The sequence below is a fragment of the Phocoena phocoena genome, chromosome 3 (genome assembly GCF_963924675.1).
Source record: "Phocoena phocoena chromosome 3, mPhoPho1.1, whole genome shotgun sequence".
Classification (NCBI taxonomy): Eukaryota; Metazoa; Chordata; class Mammalia; order Artiodactyla; family Phocoenidae; genus Phocoena; species Phocoena phocoena.
In genome coordinates, this window is record NC_089221.1 from 172,752,524 (window position 1) to 172,775,103 (window position 22,580).

Below are 22,580 nucleotides of genomic sequence, written 5' to 3' on the forward strand. Positions count from 1 at the left end.
GCCCCTGCGCTGGCTGTGGCCGCGCCCACGTCCCCCGACCACAGCCCGGTCTAAGCCTGCACCCCGCGCCCACCTCGTCAGCTTAGTCGGCACCGGCGGGGCCTCGGCGCTGGACACACCTGAAGTGCGACGCCCCGGGGCGCCTGCGCTGGGACCGCGGGCCTCGAGCACGCACGCAGTGCCCCAGGCACCCTGCGCCAGCCCAAAGTGCGCACGCACACAGTCCCCTCCGGGCACTTCATCGGGTCGACTAAAGGGAGTGTGGCGGATTCTCAACTTAGGGGTTCCGAGGACCACATTCAACTTCCCTTGGTCCCAGACAGCGGCCTCGGTCTAGTGACCGGGGCCGCCGCGTCCACTGCACGACGCAACGGGAAGCGCATGCGTAGGGTTTGCATCCTGGAGGGGCAGAGCGAGCCGACTGCGCGAAACGCATGCGCAGAGCGCCCCTCCCAACACCAATCGAGCCTAGCGACGCGGCCGGTTCGCACGCGGCCGGTTACCACGCGCCGGAGTTCGCGCTAAGGCGCACGCGCAGGGACCAAGGGGTGCCGAGGCTCCGCGAAGAGAGGGCGCGCGGGCCCGGGCTGTGAGGTTAGCTCGAGGCCGTGGCCTCCAAGCCCCCGAAGCCGTTTACCTCACCGCGGCGAGTGCTCGCGGCAGTCCGCGCCCCCTCCGAGCAATAACCGTACTCGCCGCCGCCGCCCCCAGCCCTGTACACGCCCCCCGGTCCCCCTCCCTCCTGGTGTCTGCACCCTGAACCCGCCCTCCGCATGTTGAGCGGGCCGCACTTCCCGTAACCACACCGTCCAAAGAGCAGCCAGGACTCACCAGTGTTTGAGACACAAAACCCAAACGGTCAAGGTTTCAAGTTTCCCAAGCTTTATTTATTGCCAAAAGATGGGGCAGCCCTCGCCAGCGGCCGAGTTGCCCTGCCCCGCCCCTCGAAGCTTCGTGCTGTGTACCATCCAGTGATGGAGTTTGTGTTCTGTTTTCTGATTGATTATATTTACTGCATACTCTTGCTTGCTCTGGGTTTTCTCTGGGGACCCAGGAGTACACAGGCCTTGGACGAAAGGGGATCAGGCCCCCCTGGCCACTGCACTGTGGAGCTGTGGCCCCTGGGCTGAGCAGAGGGGCCTGTGGAGCTCTGGGGAAGCCGGGTCACCAGAGAGCACAGAGATCCAGCATGGCCAGAGGCAGACACGCGTGGGAGGCCCACGTTTCCACCCGGCACCACCAGCAAGACCTGCAGACCCGGGCCAGCCCGTCCACTGTGGGGTCCACAAAGGGCCCCAGGCTCAGGCTCAGACTCAGACCCCCCCACACACACCTGACAGCACGTCCTGCCACCCACAGTTCCCAAACATCCCTCACAACCACAGCTCAAATCCACCTGTTTTATTTTTTCTTAAAAAAGGAGAAGAAAAAAGAACCAACCAAACAATGAAAACAAGGCAGCCGCGGGGCTCCCCTGGGCACTGGGCATGCATCTCGGTCGACAGGCCCACTTGTCCTGCCCGTCCCGCTGAGGCTGTGGTTGGTGGGAACACATCACCAGGTGTGGGAGGCGCTAACGAGCGGCAGAGTAAAAAGAGGGGTCGGGGCGGGCGAGAACCAGTAGTCTCAACGTAAAGTGCATGGCGAGGGCTGGCGTGGGGCCGTGCCGGGCCCACTCCCTCCTCCCCCGGTGGGGGGAAGGGGCTCAGCACAGGATTGCAGTCAGCAGGAGGTCGTGTCCACCGGCCACCAGGGGAGGGTGGACCCCAGTCCCTACTGTCCCCCAACCACAGCCCTCCAGGACCCTCCGGCTTCCGGAGGGGCAGTCAGCACAAAGGGTGCAGCGGCGGCCTTCCTGGGCAGTGGGCAGCAGGCCAGCAGTCGGCGGGAAGACTGAGCAGGACCTGGCCGGGGCTCCTGGAGACAGGCTGAGACCAGAACAGAAGGTGGGTCACTTTTGGGTCAACGAAAGGCCCTGCATCCCAGGAAGCAGGCCCCCCTGGGGCCGCCCAGAGGGTGGGGAAACTGAGGCCTGGTCATGCCTCAGTGCTGTCAGACGCCTCAGGAGGCTAGGGAGGGCTGCGCTGCCTCAAGAGCCACTCCGGGCATCTCGGGCCACCTGGTGGGATTAAGCACGGCCTTTCTGCCACGGAACCGGGCCTCCCTCCAAAGAGTTCCTACCCCACCTGGCTGGTTCTGCTGCTGGCATACAAATTCCTTGGGAGGTGTTTCGGGGCAGCTCCCTGGGAGAGGGGACATGGCTAGACAGGGGCTGTGTAGCCTCAGGCCCCTACCCCACTGCTCACATCCTGAGCAGGCGATGGGGTCTCCAGTGCCTCTGGGGCCCAATCACCCTTTGTGGACTGGGCAGTCAGGGCTGGGAAGAGGAAGCAGGGAGGGGAGATGACGGCCTCAGAGCCCAGCCCCTCCTGGCCTGCTCACCCCCCAACCCCCAGCCTGGTCTGACGCCAGCATCACCCTGTCGCAGAAGCAGCCTGGCGGGGTGGGGGTGAGCCCCGCAGGTCTGCAAGACAGGCTGCCGGCTTAGGGGCCCTGATCCGGCACACGCCGCCCCCCGACCCCAGTGTGTGACCAACGCCCTGATAAAAGTGACCTCCAACCCAGACCCCGGGGGCGACAAGCAGAGGCCGTGACAGTGACACCAGCCAAGCAGGGCAGTGCCCACGGCACACCCCCAACCCATTCCTCCGGTCCCCACCACTTCCCACCTGCAGGCGGCCACCCTCACTGCTGCTTGCAGGCTGACAGCCGGCGAATCTTGCTGCTGGCCGAGCAGGCCTTGCGGGCGGGGTTGGAGGCGGCACTGGCCCGGCGCTCCGCCCTCGACCTGGCGCTCAACTGGGCTGACTCGGTGCCATTCACACACATGGCTTTGGGCGGGCCCCGGCTCTGTGCGCTCCGCCCAGCCTCCTCCTCCGGGACCTGTCCTAGGAGGGAGAAGGCAAACTTGTGCTGACTGGGGGTTCCCGACCAACACGCCCCCAGCGCCCCGCCTGCCCGGGCCCAGGGCACCTCCACCACCTGTCCCACCAGGTCCTGCCAATGGGGCCCCCATCCAGGGAGCAGCGGGGCTGGCCTTCGAGCTGGCTGGGGCGGGGCCCAGCCTATGCTCACCTGCTTGTTCAGGTGTGAGTGGAGCCCTGCACTCAGGTGGGTGGGAACACGGTGGACATCAGGGACCTGGGGCCCGAGCCTTGGCTCTCTCACCTGTGCGATGGCCAGACCTCGCTGGGCCCCGTGGGACTTGGAGGGGCTGGGCTCGGGCCGGATGTCCGGACTCACCGTCTCTCCCACAAGAGCCCGCCCCGGCTCTCCACGCCGGGCACAAACGGAGAGGCCGTCACAGGTGCCTGCCATGCCCCGGCCCCGACCGCGTGGGCTGCCAACGCTCACCGGGTCCCAGGGCCACTGGCCCGGGGCCGCCCGCCCCGCTCTGTCCCTGCTGAGGCGTGGGGGGAGGGAAGGGTGCGGGAAGCCCGTGCTGCCCACTGTGCACCCCCCTCCCATGGATGTCGGCAGGAAACTGCCCTCAGCTGCCTCAAGCCCATCTCCTCTGCACACGGAGCCCCGTCTCCACCAATGGCGTCCTGTGCCTGACTCAGCCTCTGAACCTAGCCGGGAGGCACCGGCCCATGACCGGGAAGCGTCTCAGGTCAGAACCCAGAGCGTGGGGCAGTGTCAGCTGCCTGCTCTAAAGGGGGAGGGGGGCTGCAGGGGCGCCGAGCACCGAAACTCTGCGCACATCACCTGGGGCCCAGCCTCTGGCACAGTGACCACGGTCGGAGGGTGGCTGGAGGGCACGGGATCTGCCCCACATGCCCTCAAGGCACTGGGGCCACTGGCCCCGACCAACCAACACCCGGCCCAAGGCCCAGCACCAGCCCTCAGGGTGGACGGCAGGACCAGGGACCCAGGGGAGCAGCTGAGAGCCTCTGACCGTGACCACACGACAGGACAAGAACGGGAGAAGCCCCAACACAGCCCGCTGCCGGCCCACGGGCAGGTCAGCGAGAAGCGGCTGCCCGACCTCAGCACAGGACCGTCCGTCCCCACGTCTCACGTGGAGGACGTTCCCAGGCCAGGGATCTGGCTCCGGCCCAGAGAGCCGCTCTTGAACAAGGCCTCCCCCACCCAGGCAAAGCAGCCCCAAGCCTCTGGAACAGGCCTGAAGAGACGGTGTGTGGTCAGTGCCTCTACAGCCGGCTGACCAGCAAGGCTCACGCTCAGGCACCTGTCCCGGGGCCCTAGTGCCTCTGAGAGACAGGACACCTTGCTTCTATCCTGTGGAAAGGATGGAGAATCCAGGAGGCCTCAGGACTGGACTGTGGCCAGGGTTCCCAGGGCGGGGCATCCCACCTGACCCCAGGACCCCATGGGGAACAGCTGCAGCCAGATGCACCAGAGGCCTGAGTGTGCCCCCAGGAGAGTGGGACACGCGGACCCACCCTGGGGCTGCTCCCTGGAGGCCCCACTGGCCACCCTGCACACGGGCTCTTTCTACAGTAAACGCCTAAGCCCTGGCCGGTGAGCCGGAAGGAAACAAGCATGACCCGCACACGCTCAGCGGGGCAGACCTTTATGCAGGAGCCTGCGGAACCAGCCCCGGGACAGCACAGCACCGCGGGGAGGCGGGTGGGGCAGCGCTACACTAGGGCCCGGGCTCTGCCCGGAGCTCCTTGGCGGCCCTGGCCTCAGTTTCCTCTCCAGAAAGGTCTGAGCACTGGCTCTCCTGCGGGTCTCTCTCTCTAAGCCCTGCCTCAGACGCCTCCTCGCCACCTGGGGAAGAAGGCCACTCGTCAGAAGGGTGGCCACTGCGGGGAGGGCCACCGGACCCTTGGGCCGGGGGCAGGGCCTCCCCACTTCTTCCGTGACCCCCGGGGACTCACCGGGCACCGTGAAGTCCTGAGTGTAGATGATGTCGTCCTCAATGTCGAAGAGCTCGTCATCCGCAGCGTCGGCACAGCCGTGCAAGTCCTCCAGGTAGGGCACCACTGTCATGCCGCGCCACCGGTCCTTGCAGTCCGCACTCGGCGGGATGGGTACCGGCTCCTCGGCCGGCGGGTGCTTCTTCCGGAACCAGCTACGGAAGCCGGCAGGTCAGGGCAGCCGGAGGCTTGCCTGGCTTACCACGTGGGCCCACCCCCAATTCCCGCTGAGAACTACGCGGGGTGGGGGAGGGAGAAGGGGCCCAACGGGAGAGACTGAGCCAGCAAGACCCCCGCAGCCCTGACCTCCCCCTCCCCTGCCCCCACTCGCTCTCACCACATGGGCCCCCAAGTGGGGGAGCCCCACGGGGACTCACCTGTGCTGCCGGATCTGCTGTATGGAAAACCGCTTGGCCGGCTCGTATTCCAGCATCCCTGCCGGGGAGACCAGCGGTGGGTGCAGGGGCCAGCACGGGCAGAGGGCCCTCCCCTGCCTGGGAGAGGTGGGGACGCCCGTGGGTGCCCGTACAGGGGAGGGGGTGGCGTGAGTGAACGGAGCCCCCTCCCCCACAGGCCTGGCCTCTACAGCCGGGCGCCCAGCATGGGGGCAGATGCTAAGCCCCCAGCTGAACGGAGAAGGACACAACTGGGGCCGTCTCCCTGTTTTGACACGAGGGGCTGCCCGGCAGACACTGCAAAGCCAGGTTGGGAGGACCAAGACCAGAAAAGGCTGGGACGCAGGACGGACAGCCCACCCCAGTGACCCTGAACCTGTCCACACGCCCTAAGGAGACAAAGCACATGGCTCGCCCCTGCTGGTGCCCACCAGCTTTGGCCAGCAAAGCCTGTGACTGGCCATTCTAGCCAGGACACCAAAGCCCCCCGAGGCGGCAGCAGGAGAACCGGAGGCCTCGAGGGCAACACACCATATGTAGACACTGGTGTGAGGGCCTTTTGCCCGGCACCCGGACACTCAGAAGGGGCAAGGCTGACCTGCAGGCTGGGCTGGCCCGAAGCAGCAAAGGGCAGCACCCCCCTCCGCAGGGCTGCAGGGGGCCCAGGGCCCGAGATCCCCAGCCCCCACCATGCTCAAGTGCCCACCCCCTTCCCCACAGGAGGACCGACCGTGACGCAGAGAGGGGGATGGGGGCAGCAGGGCTCTGCACACCACCTCTTGGAGGTGCCTTTGTTCTCAGGAAACGAGAGGCCATTTCAGAAGCTGGGGCTCAAGAGAGCTGAGTGTCTGAGTGGTGTGAGAGAGGAGGAAAGGTCAGGGTTGTGGGCTCGCTGCAGGAGGGCAGGGCCAGCGCGGTGTTCCAGAGACTCACGGGGGAGGCGGCTCAACAGCCCAGCGGCCGGGAGGAGCCTGCATGCGGAGTGCAGTGCAAAGGCCCCGAGGCAGGCCTGGGCGGAGGAGGCGAGAATGGGACACCCGGCCTGGATCTGGGGACAGGGACACAGGTGCCCTCTGCCATCTCGTCGGCCCCTCTTGGGGCTGTTTTGAGCGTTTATGAGAGCGAGGGTGGCAACAGATCATCATCTGTGTCACTGGAGCAAAGAAAGCTCCGTACAGAGGAAACTCCAACCCATCAGCCCCTGGCGAGGGAAGGAGAGTCCGAAACAACAGCTCACCGCCTGCAACAGCCCTCGGCCCTCAGCGGAGCTGGAGGAGGCCAGGGGGCACGCTCCGGGCACCCCCAAGGACGGGGCCCACGAGCTGCTAAGGAGCGCTCAGGTGGGGAGGGCTGGGACTGAGCCAGCCGGGCCACCGCCTCCCGCTTGCTGGCTCCTCCCACATTCCAAGAAGACCCCAGGCAGGCGGTATGCCCACCCCTCTGAGGGTCCTGGGGCAGCTGGCAATGCAGGCCTGGACTGCGGGGGAGGGGGGGGGCGCAGAGCACTGGGAACGCGGCCGCCCAGCTTCATTTCACCTTCACTAACAAGCCAAAGAACCGGCGAGACTCAGTCATCAGAAAGCTCAGGCGCCACGCAGGACTGTGAAGATCCTCTTGGCTGTGCATCACACGAAGGCCGGGCACTGGCCCAGCGTCCAGCACAAGCCGAGGGTCAGGTCAGTTACACAGAGCCCGGGGACTGTGGGCAGGGAACCTAGGACGGTGCCGGTCACACAGGGCGATACCCTGCATGTGCTGCGTCATCAAAACTAACTTCAGGCAAGCCCCAGGATGCTGCTGTGGCTCCCACCCATCCACACCTAGACAAGCCCCTGCCATACACAGACAGCGCCACCTGCTGTACGGGCCGGGAACTGCAGCAGGAAGAGGCCCCCGCAGGAGACCCCCACTCAGCAGGCGGACTGGGGTCCCCGCTGCTACTTGACTGTAGGGATGGGGGATCAGAACAGGGTGGAACGAAGGCCCAGGGCAGGCAGTGGAGCCCAGAGGAGCCAGCGGCCCCTCGCAGGCGCCCCCGCGCCCACCGCTCTCCACACCCGACTAGGCTCTGCACCACCCCGCCCTGCCCCATGTCAGGGAACTGCACAGAGAAGGACCGGCCCACGGGAAACCCACGGGGGCCCCAGTACCCGCCGCCAGCCCACCCACCCCTACAGCCCAGCCTCCTGCCTCGAGGGCCTCACCTTTGAGCAGGTCTGAGAGTGGGGGGCCGCAATCCCCCGGGATGGTGTAGTCCCCCTTCCCGATGTTCTCAAACAGCTTGTAGATATTGTCCCCCTCGAACGGGTACAGGCCTGTCGTGATGTTGTAGCTGCGGCCCCGGGAAGGACAGACCAGTCAGGAGGGCCTGCCTCGCGCCCCAGCCTGGAGCCAGCCTGGTCCCGAACCTTAACCACCCCCACCTGTGGGGACTTGGACTTGGTGAGGAGAATGTTCTGGAACACATAGTGGTGGCGGCTCACTAGGAAGATATGGAAAGCCACCGGATGGCACGCTCTGACATGGTGGGTCAACGGTATATGAGTCAGCTCTCAGTAACATGAAACGGGACACCCACGCCACCAGCTGCGCGCACAGGGGGCTGCAGCATGAACTCGCCTCGGGCAGGGGAGGCTTCCAGAGAACACAGGCCCACTCGGTGCCGCCTGAGCTCATGGAGGAACAGATGACCACGTGGCGGCGTCTGGGTCGGGGGTTCACAGCGGTGGGCCGAGCATCGCCGGCGACTCATGGTGTCTGAGAATTCTCAGCCCCAGGAGTCAGGACAGAAACACCCACCCAACAGCGACTGTGGCCGGTGTGGGAAGCAGCGCAGGTGGAGACCAGCACAAGCCCAAGGTGGGCGGGGGCCAGGAGGACAGCCAGTCCCAGTGCCTGTCCCACCACCCATGGGGGCTCCTGACCCTGGCTCTGTGGCCTTCACAGACTCTAGGGGGCGGCAGCAGCCGGGGGACCTGCCAGGAGGGGCAGGTCAGGGAAGCCTGGGGCTCAGACGGGGTACCTGGGGCCAGGCGGGGTGAGGGAGGACCCCTGGGGTGGAGGGACCCAGGCCCAGGGGCACTTACAGTGTGACGCCAGCTGACCAGATGTCCACCTTGAAGCCAGAGAAGGTGTCCAGGCCATTGGCGATCTCGGGCGGCTGGAACGCGGGGGAACCCTGGCTCGTCCGGCACGTGTCGTCCTCGGCAAACGGGTGCAGGGCCTGTAGCAGCACCAGACAGCCCTCAGGGAGCGGCCCTCGGTGGGGCCGGGACCCCACCCCGGGTCCGGTTTGGGGGTGGGGGGCACCTACCTCGGCCACGCCCAGGTCGGAGATCTTGAGCGTGCCACCCGTGGTGAGCAGCAGGTTGCCGGGCTTGATGTCCTTGTGCACGATGCCCTGGCTGTGCAGGTACTCCAGGCCGTCCACCAGCTGGCAGAAGTACCTGCAGGGCACAACCTCTGTGACCCACCGCACCAAGAGGCGCGGCCCCACCTGTCGGGAACCTCAGCTGCCTGGAACGGCTGCCTGCAGCGACCCAGCGGAACCAAGGATGGGAGGCCGAGGCTCAGGGGCCGTCGGTGCCGGGCAGCCCATCAGGGAACCAGAGGGCCAGTGGCTGGGCTGAGCCACTCCTGGGCCCCCGCTGCAGTAGCTCCCACCACGGGCACCTGCCCCAGCTGCTCCCCCAGCCTGGGCAGCCCACGGGCCCTGCTATCACCCCAACCTCTGTGGCCTGGATACAGCCCTGCTGCCCCCCCGTCCCCCCTGGGGCCAGGGACCCAGGCCAACCCACTGACCCCTCACGCCACAGGCCAGCTGGTCCTACAGCAATTGGGTGTTAGGGGTTGACTGCCCAGGAGAACTAGCCAGCCGGGGCAGTACAGGCCGCTGTCAGCAGCTTCCCAAGCACAGGAGGCCCCAAAGCCTCAGTGGCGGCCACAGTGGGGCAGGGAGGTGCATAGAGAGGAGCTTGTCGGGCTGCGGGACTGCAAACTGAGCCCCAAAGCCCTGAGTTTTGAAACACACTTGAGCTTTCATTTCACTGATGATCAGAATTAAGTTGTTCGAACGCTTGGACCCGTGAGTGACTGGGCGGGGGCGGAGGGGGCAGCAGTGGGGTCCGCACGCTCACCCGTGGGCCTGGCACACGGGGAAGCGCTTCTCGGGCACGCTGTCCAGCATCTCCTGCATGCCGCACACGCAGTACTCCATCACCATATACGTGCAGCAGCGGCAGTGCTAAGGAAAGCACACTCAGCCAAGACCCTGCCCCAGATGGGCCGTCCCCAGGGAACAGACAGAGGCTAGGGCGTGAAAGCTGAACTAGTGCAGTGAGCTGGAGACCCCAGAGGGATCACAGGTGCCGCAGGAAGCCCCCCGGTCATTCCACACCCCGAGGAGGAGCTCAAGCCCCAGCCCTGGCCCCCAAAGGAGCGAGGGAGGGGCGTGTTGGCCCTGTGGAGAGAAGGCCTGAGCAGGGGCAGGAGGCCAGGGAGAGACGAGGGCAGCACAGGGGTGGGGCTGCGGAGCAGGGGTGGGGAGCCCAGGGCCAGGCTGAAGCCCCCCAGCCGCATCTACACCGTGGAGGGGCAGCCCTGCGACTAGGATGGAGAGGACCCCCATCACCCTGCATCCAGCGAGTCAGTGACAGGCCCCTCTGCGACACAGGCCCCTCAGCAGGCCCCCGGGCCCCTATACCCTGCTTCTCGGAGCTGTAGTCCAGGAGTAAAGGGCGAAGGCCGAGGACACTCCCAGTATACCATTGCCGCGGTGACACACTCCCCATCCCTTCCCCCATGCATCCGCCACAGGCCAGGGCACACAGCCCCCCAAACAGAAGCCAGGAAAGCGTCCCGCTCCAGGGACCAGGCTGACAGCAGGGCCCCAGCTCCACATGAGAACAGGAGGTCTAAGCAGAGAACCAGCCTGCATCCTGCAGCGCCCCCCGTGGGCACTCACTGGAGAGGGGCCCCGGCCCCAAGGTCGGCAGCGCTCAGGGAACACCTGGCACCCCGAGCCCCAAAAGGATATATCTTCTGCTTCTCCTCGTTGTACAGCACGTCCACCAGCTGGATGACGTTTTTGTGCCGTAACCTCCTCAGCAGCTGGATTTCCCTGAAGACAGAGGACGGAGGCGTCAGCCAAGCCCCGCGGCCCGGCAGTGCCGCCAGCCCCCAGGAACCGTGCAGAGGGCAGCACTGGAGTGAGCAGCTCCACACAGGGGCAGCTAGTCCTGGGCATGTCCTCGAGCCCAGCAACACGACCAGGCCCCGTACCCGCATTTTAACTGAAGACGCACAGAGACCACAGCGAAGGCCGCTAGGGGACAGCAGGAGAGCACGCGGGAGTTGGGGCTCCAGCCAGGTCCCCGCATCCCCCCACCCACTCCTCCCTCTGGAACTGAAGCCCAGGCTCCCCGCCGCTGTCAGGGCAGCTCCACGAGGACTCCCTACAGGAGCTGGGGGCGGCGGGGGGGGCCGGGCAGCTCCACGGAAGGTTGAACAGTCACCAACTGACCCAGCACCTCCAATCAGGGCACGTGCCCGGGAGGACCAAGAGCACGGCGACCCGGTCACACGCGCTCATGGCAGCACCGTCCACGGGAGCCCAAGGGCGGATACAACTCCACACATGGGAACATCACTCAACCCTGAGAAGGGGTGAAAGCCCTGACACTCGCTACAGCGTGGACGGACACTGAGAACACGATGCTCAGTGAGAGAAGCCAGACACAGAAGGACACACAGTGTGTGAGTCCATTGATGGGAAACGTCCAGAACAGGCCAGTCTACAGACAGAGAGTGGGTTCCTGGTTGTCAGGGACTGGGGATGGGATGCGGTGACTGCTGATGAGGACAGGACTTCCTTTTGGGGTAACGGAATGTTCTGGAACTAGACAAAGATGAGAGTTGCTATGAAGATACTAAATGTCACCGAGTCGCATGGTATGTGAATAATACGTCAATAAAGATTTTTTAAAGTCCTCACCGGGAAGCCCAACCATGAAACATAAGACCAGCCGGGCAGGTGAGGGGTCCCCAACGTCATGAGACCCGAGGCGCATGCCTCCCACTGTCCACATTCCATGAAGAGGTCGCCTATTCCAGGAGGCCGTTCCTGACCACACCCCACCCTCGCACACCAGCGCGGATCCTGTGCTTTCGACACCACCCACCCTCCCAAGCGTAGGTCCTCCTCCCATGCAGATTCCCCGGCCCAGCACTCATGCAGCCTCTGAAGGGAGGATGCCCCGGAAACAGCATTTCTGTGTAGCACCCACTCCCCAGACCCATAGCACAGGAGGCCACCGACTTGCTGGCGGAAACACAGCTTTACAGCTGCTTCCCGTGAGCTCACTGCCTGCCTGCCCCCCACCCCACTCCCACCCTCACCAGAGGGTTGCGGGGCACAGCAGTAACTCTGCCCTCATTCCCCCCATCATTCCGCGCTTACCCCTAACCACCTGACCTCTGAGGTCCGGGATGCTGCACACATTTCAATCCACACCTGAGTGGGAGGGAGGGGAGGAGACTCACAGACTTTGGGGTCACCCTGGTTTACACCACCTGACCTTTGGGATTTAGCCTGGTGTCCAGTGTGAACAGGGATCACACTCAATTTTCCCCCAAATAAATGACACACAGTAGCTCCACCTCAGCACTGTGACGTTGGGGTGTCCTGGGCTCTATGGGGTGTGGAGCAGCATCTGACCTCCACCCCTTTGATGCCAGGAGCCCCCCTCCCTCATCGTGACAACCACAGATGTCCCCAGGTATCGCCAGGTATCCCTGGGGGCAAGACAGCCCAGGTTAGAGTCCTGCTATAAAGGACCAGGAACGTCCTGGGGTGTGGGGAGCAGACTCTGTACCGCCCCTTCTGGCCTGTGAGCCCCTCCTGACCTCTGGCAAGTGCTCCCTGAACCTTCCCACCTCGGGCCCCAGTGCTGGTCCCCCAGATCCCACTCACTCACTCAGTCCTGCAATGGACGGGCCTTACCAGGCCCCTGTGGGTCAGGCCCCGGTCAGGTGGGTGCCCTGTCCGTGGGGGCTTGGGTGCACCTCTGACGCTCCGGGTCCACCACCACTTACCAGGGAGCAGCGCTGTGCCCCCAGGCGTCCTTCCCGCTCTCGCCCAGACCACCCCACAGCTCTGACTCCCAGCCTTGCTTGCTGCCAGCTCTCCGGGGCCAGAGCTCGGCTCTGGGGACTCAAGGACCCTCCCCCGTGGGCAAGTCCCCTCCCTTTCTGACAGTCGAGGGCTGGTGGCTGCCCCGGGCCACACGGCACAGCAGCCTTTGTCATGACAGTGGTGACCAGGCCTTTGGGGTCCCTGCCAGGACTGAGTACAGAACTCCTCGCAGGGGTCCCAGGGGCAGGGGTTCCAGGGGCAGGTGCAGAGCCAGCTCCCCTCAGAGACCAGTGTTTGGCACCTGCCGTCCACCCAGCCAGCCAAGTACCCGCTGAGCTACCTGGCCAGAGCCGCCGTGGGGTCTGAGGCCCAGAAGGGAAGGGTGTCACATGGGGAGCAAGCTGTCACGAGCTACAAGCTGGGGGGGGCTGAGGGAGGGCCCAGCGCAGACTCTGACCCTGTGCCAGCCTCCCCAGGAAGCTGGCTCCGGGCACTCTCCCTCTCGTCTCCATCCAGAGGCGCTGCAGGGGCTAACTAAACCGCACGTGTGGACACCAGAAGGCCCTTCGTACCTGGAGCCAACACGTGGCCACCACCTGGAGCGCTTACAGCCAGGCTTCAAGCAGCGTCTGCCGACCCAAGTGTGGGAACCCGCCTGAACGCAGACACAGGCTGCCAAAAACACACGTGGCAGCTCCGGGAGGGGGGCCCGCGGCTAGTCCAGGGGCCCCGGGGAGCTCACCCCAGGCCTTCCAAAGCGAGGACAAGCCCCACGGCTCTGCCTTCTGTGCCGTGAGATACCTGGGCCTGGAACCATCTTCCGGGCCGCGCCTCCCCATCCGCCCACTGCCTTTGGGGCAAACTTCTGTGCGGGAGGAGGCGGACGGCAGCACCCCTCCCTCCACTATTAAACAGCTCACCCCCTACTCTGACGCCGACAAAGCCAGCCCTGAAGGGAGGTCCCCGCGCTGTGGGTGCATCGAGCGCTCATGTGGGCAGTTAACCGTGATGGAAACCTCCTGGAGGAAAATGTGTAAGTTCCAGTATGGATACCAGAGAAGTGGCTACAGTGTCCAGCTCCTCCGAAAGAGGAGAACCACACCCACAGGCGGCATGGAGATGTGCGCTCCGAGCGGGTAAAAGGGGCGTGCAGGAGGACCCCCGAGACATTCACTGCAGAGACCCGGCCAGGGAGGAGCTGCTATACCTTCTCTGAGTTCTCCGTCTCCTACAAGGCACACCACTGACTGGAAAAATAGAAAAGCAGTATTTAAAGAAAGAGGAAAAGCCAGGCGCTCAGCCAGGATGCAGGAAGTAAAGTGACAGGAAGCCGAGCCTTCCGGCCTGGCCGCAGCTGCTCAGGGCGGGTGTCACAGGGACCTGCCTGCAGGGCCGCCTGAGCAGAGCGGACGCTGGGGATGGACTCGCTGACTACCCAGGAGGGAAACGGAAGAGCCCCTGGAGCTCACAGAGGAATGCAAAGGAGCTGCCACTACGGTCGCCCATCCCACAGCCGCCGGGGAGGCACCCACCTCATTCCCTCCAGACAGGGATGGTGACAGGCATGGGTCCACAGACAGCAGGGGAGGGGACGATGGCAGCTCTGGACGAGGGACACTGAGCAAGACCCCCCCTCACCCCTTGGCCTCTCTGCTGATGCTTCTAATCATATGGCAAGAGGCCATCGGGGATCTGGGAGAGAGACTAAAATGAGGAGGAATTCACTAAAAGTGAAGTTCAACACAAACACTCGCTCACGCAGCTTCCCAGAAGCACAATTCCTAACGGGCACCAAGTGGGGACAACCCGAATGTCCACTGACAGTTGAGTGGATACACCACGTCCCTCCACACCCACGAACATCACCGGAAAAGGGGTGAAGCCCTGACACTCACTACCACGTGGATGGACCCTGAGAACACGATGCTCAGTGAGAGAAGCCAGACACAGAAGGACCCACGGTGTGTGATTCCACTGGTGGGAAACGTCCAGAGCAGGTAGATCCATAGAGACAGGGAGTGGGTTCCTGGCTGTCAGGGGCTGGGGGAGTGAATGCTGATGGGGGCGGGGTTCCTGTTGAGGGGATGGGAGGGATGTCCTGGAATTAGAGGTTATGGTCGCACTCTCTGCAAATACTAAATGACACCGAGTTACCCGCTAATAGTTGAATTTTACGTCACGTAAATCATGTCTCATTAAAGCCGTTAAAAGAACAAATCGCCGTGCAGCACGAGGTCAACATGGGATAAAGGGCAGCTTTGCTGTGATTCCCAACACACTCCTGAGTGAGGAGCCAGGGTCCCCCCCCACCCCCTGCGCCACAGCCTGGGGTGTGTCCCAACAGCCCCTGAGCTCCCACTGCACCTCACAGTCACCCACCTTGTCCAGGGAAGGACCAGACAGGGAGGCCGCGAGGACGTTCAGTGTGGGGCGCCTCAGTGGAGCAGCTGTGCCCTATCGCTGCCAGCCTGGCCTCAAGGCAGAACCCTTCCCAATGGGGGGTGGGGGGCAGGTGCCCCAGCAGATGCCAGGACCTGGCAGAGGCCACTCAGGACGGGAACAAAGGCCAGGAAGTCCAGGCTCTGCTGCACGTGCTAAAATCCCAACCACTCACCCCCCAGGTTTAAGTACCTGCCGGTCGCTACTGGCCTGGCCGAGGGAGGCCCAGCCTAGAGACTGGCGTCGGCCTGCTGGGCCCCAGCCACACGGGCAGGGACGCCGATGAAGGAGGCTGGCAGGGCCGCGAGCCGCCCAGCGCCGGCCCCGCACGGCTAAGTGCCCGCACCCCGCATACACTGGGTACAGACCCTGACCTGCCCTCACACAGACGGGCCGTGGGGCACACAGACTGCCCTGGCCACTGTACGCTTCTAAACAGCTGATGAAAACCCACAAAGAACAGTATCTTGGGACAGGTGAGAATCCCGTGAGCGGGGCCCATCTGCCACCCAACTTCCCCGGGGGGTTGCGTCAGAGGGGCGTGTGCCCACCGTCTGTATGGGTGCGAAACCCCACGGCTGCCCCCAGCCAGGGAGGCGCCAGCGCGGCTTCTGCTGCCAACCGGGAAAGCAAGCAGGTACAACTTACTGTTGAAAATGATCTTTAGAGGAGTTTAATTTTTCATTAAAAAGTGCTTGGATAGGTAACGAAAACATGGTAAGAAAGGCTCAAAGGGAGTGTGGCAAAGGCATTAGTATTAACACGATGAGTAATTTCTGTTTTACTTCTTGGTGGTTTTCAGAACTTTCGTTTTACAATAAGAGCACATTAGTCTTTGTGAGCAAGAGGGGGACAAGCACAGACCCACAGCAGCCCTCCTGGGAGGAGCCACAAGGGGGGAGGACCTCCTTTAACACAAAGTGCATTCTTTAAGGAAAAGCTTCCCATCCCAACTGGAGCTGGAGGACTCCTGAGGCTTGTCTGGAAAATTCTGGATGCTTCACTCCAAGAGAAGAGTCTGGAGTTGAGTTCATTAAGTCTCTCCAAGACAAAGGAGCCTTTTTTCCCTGCAGCCGCCTGGCGGCAAGGCTGACCCAGAAGCCTGGATCTCTGGGCCAGGGAGTGGACACCCAGCCCTTGCTTGAGCCCAGGGCCTCACCTCCTCCAGCCTCCAACCCGGGGCACTCTGTCAAGACTCAGAACAAGGGGACAGGGTGCCTCCGAGCAGGGCGCGCCCCCTCACAGCGCCCAAGGAAGGAGGCGCAGTGGGTTTTAACCCGCAGCCGCATACCCAGCAAGTCCTCACGCCACACGCTGCAGACGGGAGACGAACGCACGGGGCCAGCGCTGCGCTCCAAGGGGCCTCAGAGAGGTGAAGACCTGCGCTTCTAGGGCTAAGCTGGAGGAACCTGCCCAGGCCCTGCAGCTGTGACACCTCGTGTTGACTGCCAGGCCGGCTGTGGACCGCCAACCACTCTGCCTCCTGGGCCTCAGTTTCCCCTCCGGTTCTTCGGATGGACACTGTGTCTCCACAGCTCCTGGGACCATGGCTGACCGCTCAGGAAACGAGGACTGGGAGCCAGCAGGCTGTGACCCTCCAGTGGGGCAGCAGAGCGCGAGGGTACGCTTCGGGTGGTGAACGAACGTCCCCTAACTTGACCTTGAGCATGTGCATTTGCATGTGGGGAGGGCCTTTATCATGTGTACATCACGCTTTGGCAGAAGTGGGCGCTCGACACCTCCATCGCGTCTGCGGATGGGCTGGGACCCACTCAGCTCTGCTGCCCCCAGTCCACGCCCCTGGATGCGTGCACTCCCTGAAGCCCCAGGGATGGCCAGCAGGGTGGGCTTGGGCGACTCTAGCCAGACAGATCAGTTGGGGCTGGAAAGCAGCCTGGCCCCTTGGGGACGGGCTCTGGGAACCCCTCCTACCTCGGGGTGCTACTCCCAAGAGGCTGGGGCCTGGGGTGCCAAAGCAGCCCAGCATAAAGCACCGGCACCAGAACACCTCCACGGACCCAGGCTGACCTCAGGCGGAGGGAGGGTGCATCCAGTCTGCAAGAGCACAGCACCGTGTTCCCTGGACAGATCCAGAGATGAAGCCTAAGAGGAGCCAGGAGGACGAGGACCAGCCCTGGAGAGCGGGGGGGCGGTGCCCAACCTGGAGCAACGGCCAACTGGCATCCCGAGGGCCACGTCTCCCCCACACGCTTCTGCCTTAATGAGAAAATGTGACTTAGAAACAGGGAGTGGGGATCTGATCAGAGGCGTGGCCTCGCTTGGCCCACAGGAGGGCATCTGCTGTCCCCTGGCCTGTCTCCCCAGGACACCGGTGGCCCCTGCCCCACCCCCACCCTGCAGGTAAGAGACGGGCACAGAGAACTGAACAACTGGCCCTGGGGCACCTGGCCCCACCTTCGCTGGGGGTCCATAGCTGGGGCACTGACCACAGCCAATCAGGTCTCAGCACCCTGCTCCCCGACTTGACCACCCTAGGCAGCCCAGAGCAGGCGAAAACAGCTGGGCAGCGCGCTGTCACACTACATGAGAGCAGGGGGGCCAGGAGGAGGGAATGAAAGTGGATCTGGGAGCAGCACTCCCAGTACCGGCCAAGGTCACCAGCCAGTCCCGCTGCCGCCTGGCCCGTGAGATAAACCCCTCGGCTCGGGCAGGGCAGCAGCGATAAGGAGGGGTGGCCCCTCCTGAAACCAGCAAGAGGGATGGAGGCAGGGCTCCCACTGTCCTGGCGGCGGTGGGGTCTGCACACAGACCCCACCATCTCTGGGATGTCAAGGGGCAGACGGGTGCCTGAAAAAATACGTGAAAAAGTTTGCGGGGTCACAAGTCGACCCCCTTCTCAGGAGTCACCGGGCCTGCGAATCGCCGAAGTGTCCTGTGTCACATCCCAGGAAAGTGAGAAAGGGCGAAGTTCCCCCCTGCTGACTGATAAGCCGGTGCAAACAATTATTTTTGGCAAGCGCACGGTCCCCCTCCAACAGGATAAACAAACCGCGTGTCCCCTGCCCTACTAAGAGACGCGCGCTGCGCGGAAACCTGCCGGCGGCGGGCAGGCCCCTTTCCGATCCCAACTGCTCTCAGCCAAACCAACGCCGGCCGCTTCCGCCGGGCACCTCAGCCCTCCGGACAGCCGGGAGGGCAGAGGGGGTGAGGGGCGCCCCCTTCCGAGGAGGGTTCCGCATCGGCCGAGAGCACAGGACGCCCAACCGCAACAAGCTAGCCTGACTTCACCAAAGTACCCTAGCGAGTTGCCCACGACCTTCCCCGGCTGGTCGGCTCGGGTGCTTAAGGAAAGAGAGGACGAAAAGAAGAAAGCGAGAAATGGAGGGAGAAGAAAGGGAGAAAAGGAGGAAGGAGGGGGCCGCCCAGCGGGCCGCGCCCCCACCCAGGAAGCCCGCACTTACTTCTTTACGTTGGCCTCCCCGTTGGGGATCCTCCGCAACTTCTTCTTCTTGAGAATTTTAACGGCTCTCCGGCACAGCGTCTCTGAGTCCAGTACCTCCTTCACCTTGCCGTACGACCCCTCCCCCAGCAGGTCCCCCATCAGGTACTTGCCGATGAGCTTGGCCCGCTTGCGGCGGGGCTGGTAGATGACCTCGGTGGAGTCGATGCGGTGGATGAACGTGTCCATCCCCACCGACATCAGCTCGCCCTCTGTAAACATGCCCAGCTGCTGCGGGTCCGCCACCTCCATCCTAGACCCCAGGCCTCCGACTCCCGCCGGCGGTCCCTTATCCCCTTTCTGAGCTTCGCGGTGGACGGTTCTTCCGTTTGTCACCCCCCCCCACAAATTCCCTTCTTCAAAAATAAAAGTCAACAAAATCTCAAAAAAAGGAAAAAAAAAAAAAAGGAAAACCCTTCTTGGAAAAGAAACGATTGTACTGAACGTGAGTTCAAGAGGCGCGCCTGGTCCAGAGCCCGGGCAACCGGGCGTGCGCAGCGTCCCAAGTTTGGGGGCCGCCCGGCCTCGCAGCTTCGAGGCGGGCCGGCGCGTCCACGGGGGCCCTCGAGAGGCCGGTGGGGCCGGGAAGTGCTAGGTCATTCTCCAGGGACTTTAGACCCTCGAACGAACACGGACGCGGCAGGGTCGAGTCTTCTCCGCGCCGTCCATTACCAGCGGCCCATGGCGCGCGCCGGGGGCCCCGCACAGGCCGGCCCCGGGGCCCCCAGAGCTGGGCAGGCGAGCTTAGCCGGGGGCCGGGCGCGCCTCTCGGGGGCGTCTCCCGCCGGCCTCGCCGTCCGGGGAGCACAAGACGCCGGCAGGTGCGTGTCCTGAGCGCGCGGGGCACCTCCGTCCGGCCCAGCCGGCTCCCGCCAGCGCCGGGGCTGCCCGGGGCCCGTCGGCCGCAGGGAACAAGCCCCGTCCGAGCCGCCCACTGCCCGGGCGCCCGCACACCGGCCCGGGACCCCGAGCGGCCGCGCGGGCCCGGCGGGCGCCCCTCCCCAAACGGCAGCCCGCGCTCGCTCTCCGCCCGAACGCCGTCGGCCGCGGGCCGCGGGCCGCGCGGGGCTCCGGGCGGCCGAGGAGGCGCAGGCCGCAGGCCCCGGGCCGGGGTTCCGGAGGCCGCCGGAGCCCGGGCGGCGCGTCCCCCGCCGCGGCCGCCGCGCGCGTGGAGCAGGCGGGGCGGCGCGGGGACCCAGCCCATGCAAGGCGGCCGCACTGCCGGCCGGCACCCGCCGCCGCTGCCGCCGCGCCCCGCCTCACTCGCGGGGGCCCCGGGCCGCCTCCCCCTTCCGCGCCCGACACGCCGCCGCCATCTTGTTTACCTCCTCCCCCGCCCTGGGCCGCCGCGCTGCCGCACGCCCGCCGCGGGCCCGCCCCTCGCGGCACCGACGTGCACGCCCGTTGGCCGAACCGGCCTGCCCCGCCCCCTAAGCGAGCCCCGCCGCCGCCCCCCATTGGGCCGTTTGGACCCAGGCGGGCGCCCTAGCGGGGATTGGCTGGAGCCCGGCCCCGCCCCAGGGGTGGATACTCCTTGATCACTGGTCCGCGGGGGCGACCGTCAATGGGAGGGGGCGGGAAACAGGCGTGCGGAGGCGAGGCCACAACGCTGACCTGGGAGGGGTTGGGGCCTGGGAGGTGGAGGTCGCTAGTGCCAACGGCGTCCTCGGAACCGGCAGGGTCGGAGCGCAGCCCTCGCGGCCGGGACGCGGCTCGGGGACCCTGGTGGGTGCCTACCAGGTCCTCTCCCCCGAAACCCCGTTTGAGACTAGGTCAAGGGTCAAAAAGTAGCCGAAAGTGGCCAATTCGAGGCAAAAAGCCTTTAAGAATCTCTCGGCCCAGATCGGGAGAGAGGTGCGCTGGGCGGAGTCTGCCCAAAGAAACTCACGGGCTAAAATTCAGAACCCAGCTGGGATGGTGCCAGCAAAGTGCTTTGGATGAAAAACAAACAGTTGGCAAAATACTACGCCTTAATGAAACTGAAAATACCTCCAGGCCTGTGTTGTTTTTTTTTTTTTTTTTTTACCTTTCTGTTTTTTATCACTAGATTCTTACTTTGCCGGAACAAACTGCTTGTCTTGAGTGGAAACGTTGGGAGCTGACACCATCGGATTTGAGCTCCAGGTTGGTGGTTCTGAGCCTGACACCTGTGAACTACCTAAACCTATGTGCAAAATTGAGTGTGCCCATGTGCTTGTTCTTGGGGACATCCGTGAGTTTCATCAGATTCTCAAATGACCCACAGAAGAGGGATTGCTGTGGCTTTGGGGGTGGGGGCCACAAGTCACACCAACATACCAACAAGTCCTAATCAGAACACATGGATTAGCCCGAGATTTCTAAATCATAAAGATCAGAGCAGAAACCACTGAAACACAATAGAAAAAGAATAACGAAAATTGATGAAGCCAAAAGATCGGTCTTTGAAAAGATCAAAACAATTGATAAAACTCTAGCCAGACTGACCAAGAAAAAAGGATGACCTGTATCAGGAATTAAAGAGGGGGTATCACTACAGACCCTGCAGATATTACAAGGATTAGATATAGGAACAACTCTATGCCCATAAAGTCAACATGGAATGGACCGACACCTGAAAAGGCACTAAAATGAAAGCTTACTCAAGAAGAAATAGATAATTTACATCATTTTATATCTATTAGAGAAATTAAATCTGTAGAGAAAAACCTTTCTTATTTTGGCTGCACAGCTTGTAGGATCTTAGTTCCCCCATCAGGGATTGAACCCAGGCCCATAGCAGTGAAAGCACAGAGTCCTAACCACTGGACTGCCAGAGAATTCCTGGGAAAGACCTTTGAACAAAGACAATTAAGGCCCAGATGGTTTCATTCGTGAATGTCCATCACACATTTTGGGAAGAAATAACATTGGTTTCAAACAATCTCTTCCAGAAAACTGAAGAAGAAGAAACATTGCCCAACTCCAATTCCTTTTGGTATTTTCTACGTTTTTGACTGCTGGCTTACGCCCAAATTTCTTGGAATCTGGGGTATTTGATAATTTTGGCATCTGTAGGCCTCACTCTTCTTCACTCCACCCCTCTCCTGATGTTCAGGACACATGGAAGGGACTCGGGAAATGTTTGGTGACCATTGCAGAAAGAATCCATGAAGGTGCATCTCAGTTCAGACGCCACCTTTTCCACTTCCACTGCTGGGAGCCCAGGTTCGATCCCTGGTCAGGGATCCCACAAGCTGTGTGGCACAGCAAAAAAATTAATTAATTAAATTCTATTAGGTTAACCACTTCATACCCACTAGGATGACTATGGTCAAAAAAAAAAAAAAAAGAAAGGATGATAACAAGTATTGGCAAGGATGTGGACAAACTGGAACTTTCATATAGTTGGTGCAGCCACTTTGGAAAAAAAGTTGAAAGTTTGACATTGAGTGACCACGTGGCCCAGTAATTCCACTCCTAGGTGTCTGCCCAAGAGAAATGGAAGCATATGTCCACACAAAAACTTGTACACAGATACTTGCAGGAGCATGATTCACAGTAGTCCAAAAGTGGAAACAACTCAAATGTCCATCAACAGATGACAGATAGACAGAATATGACATATCCACACACTGGAATAATATTCAGCCATGAAAAGGAATGAGTCATTGACACACATGGATGAACTTGAAAACACGGTGCTCAGTGAGAGAAGCCAGACACAGAAGGCCACCCAGTGTGATTCTGTTGATGGGAAACATCCAAAACAGGCAAATCTGCAGAGACAGAGAGTGGATTCATGGTTGTCAAGGGCTGGGGGAGGGGCTGGGGGTGTTTGACTGCTGATGAGGACGGGGTTTCCTTTCCAGGTGATAGAATGTTCTAGAATCCTCCTTCCACCCTCCTTACAGGTGACTGAGGTTTGCAGAGGCGAAGCCCCCGACCAGGTGCCTGGTGGAGCGGGCACTCACATCTCAGTGCCCAGCCTGGGAGCCCCCAGGAGCCCAGTAAGAATTCTAGCCTCATCCTCTGCGGGTGATGCAGGCCTTGGAGCTGCCCAGCTGTCGTGCTTATGTAAGGTTCATAGCAAGCATCAAACCCAAGCCAGGCTAGCACAGAGCCAGTTTTGGGGGACCTTCCCAAGCACGATGAGGTTGAGACCCCTGTGAGGGCTGCTCTAAGCCTCAGCTGCGGAGCTGGTGTGGGGGGAGGCGGGGTGGGGGGTGGTGGAGTGCTGGGGGTGTTCC

General features: G+C 62.8%; 1 protein-coding gene across 1 annotated transcript; it reads right to left on the reverse strand.

The window, feature by feature from the left end:
* Positions 1 to 1,386: 1,386 nt before the first annotated feature.
* On the reverse strand, positions 1,387 to 19,706 carry STK11 (serine/threonine kinase 11). The gene is made up of 10 exons (XM_065874266.1): positions 18,335 to 19,706; positions 10,377 to 10,460; positions 9,478 to 9,567; positions 8,655 to 8,787; positions 8,428 to 8,564; positions 7,546 to 7,673; positions 5,324 to 5,381; positions 4,908 to 5,101; positions 2,730 to 2,948; positions 1,387 to 1,928 (listed from the first exon to the last, which is right to left on the reverse strand). Exons 1-9 carry the CDS (start codon positions 18,622 to 18,624, stop codon positions 2,746 to 2,748), a joined length of 1,317 nt encoding a protein of 438 aa, XP_065730338.1. The 5' UTR covers positions 18,625 to 19,706; the 3' UTR covers positions 1,387 to 1,928; positions 2,730 to 2,745.
* Positions 19,707 to 22,580: the final 2,874 nt, after the last annotated feature.

Coding starts and splice junctions, on each gene's coding strand:
- STK11 (XM_065874266.1), bottom strand. CDS start 18,624: ATGGAGGTGGCGGACCCGCAGCAGCTGGGCATGTTTACAGAGGGCGAG. Junction 9,568..10,376: donor AACGAGGAGAAGCAGAAGAT/ATATCCTTTTGG, acceptor CCGCTGCTGCAC/GTATATGGTGATGGAGTACT. Junction 2,949..4,907: donor TCAGGACTTCACGGTGCCCG/GTGAGTCCCCGG, acceptor TCTCCCTCCTAG/GACAGGTCCCGGAGGAGGAG.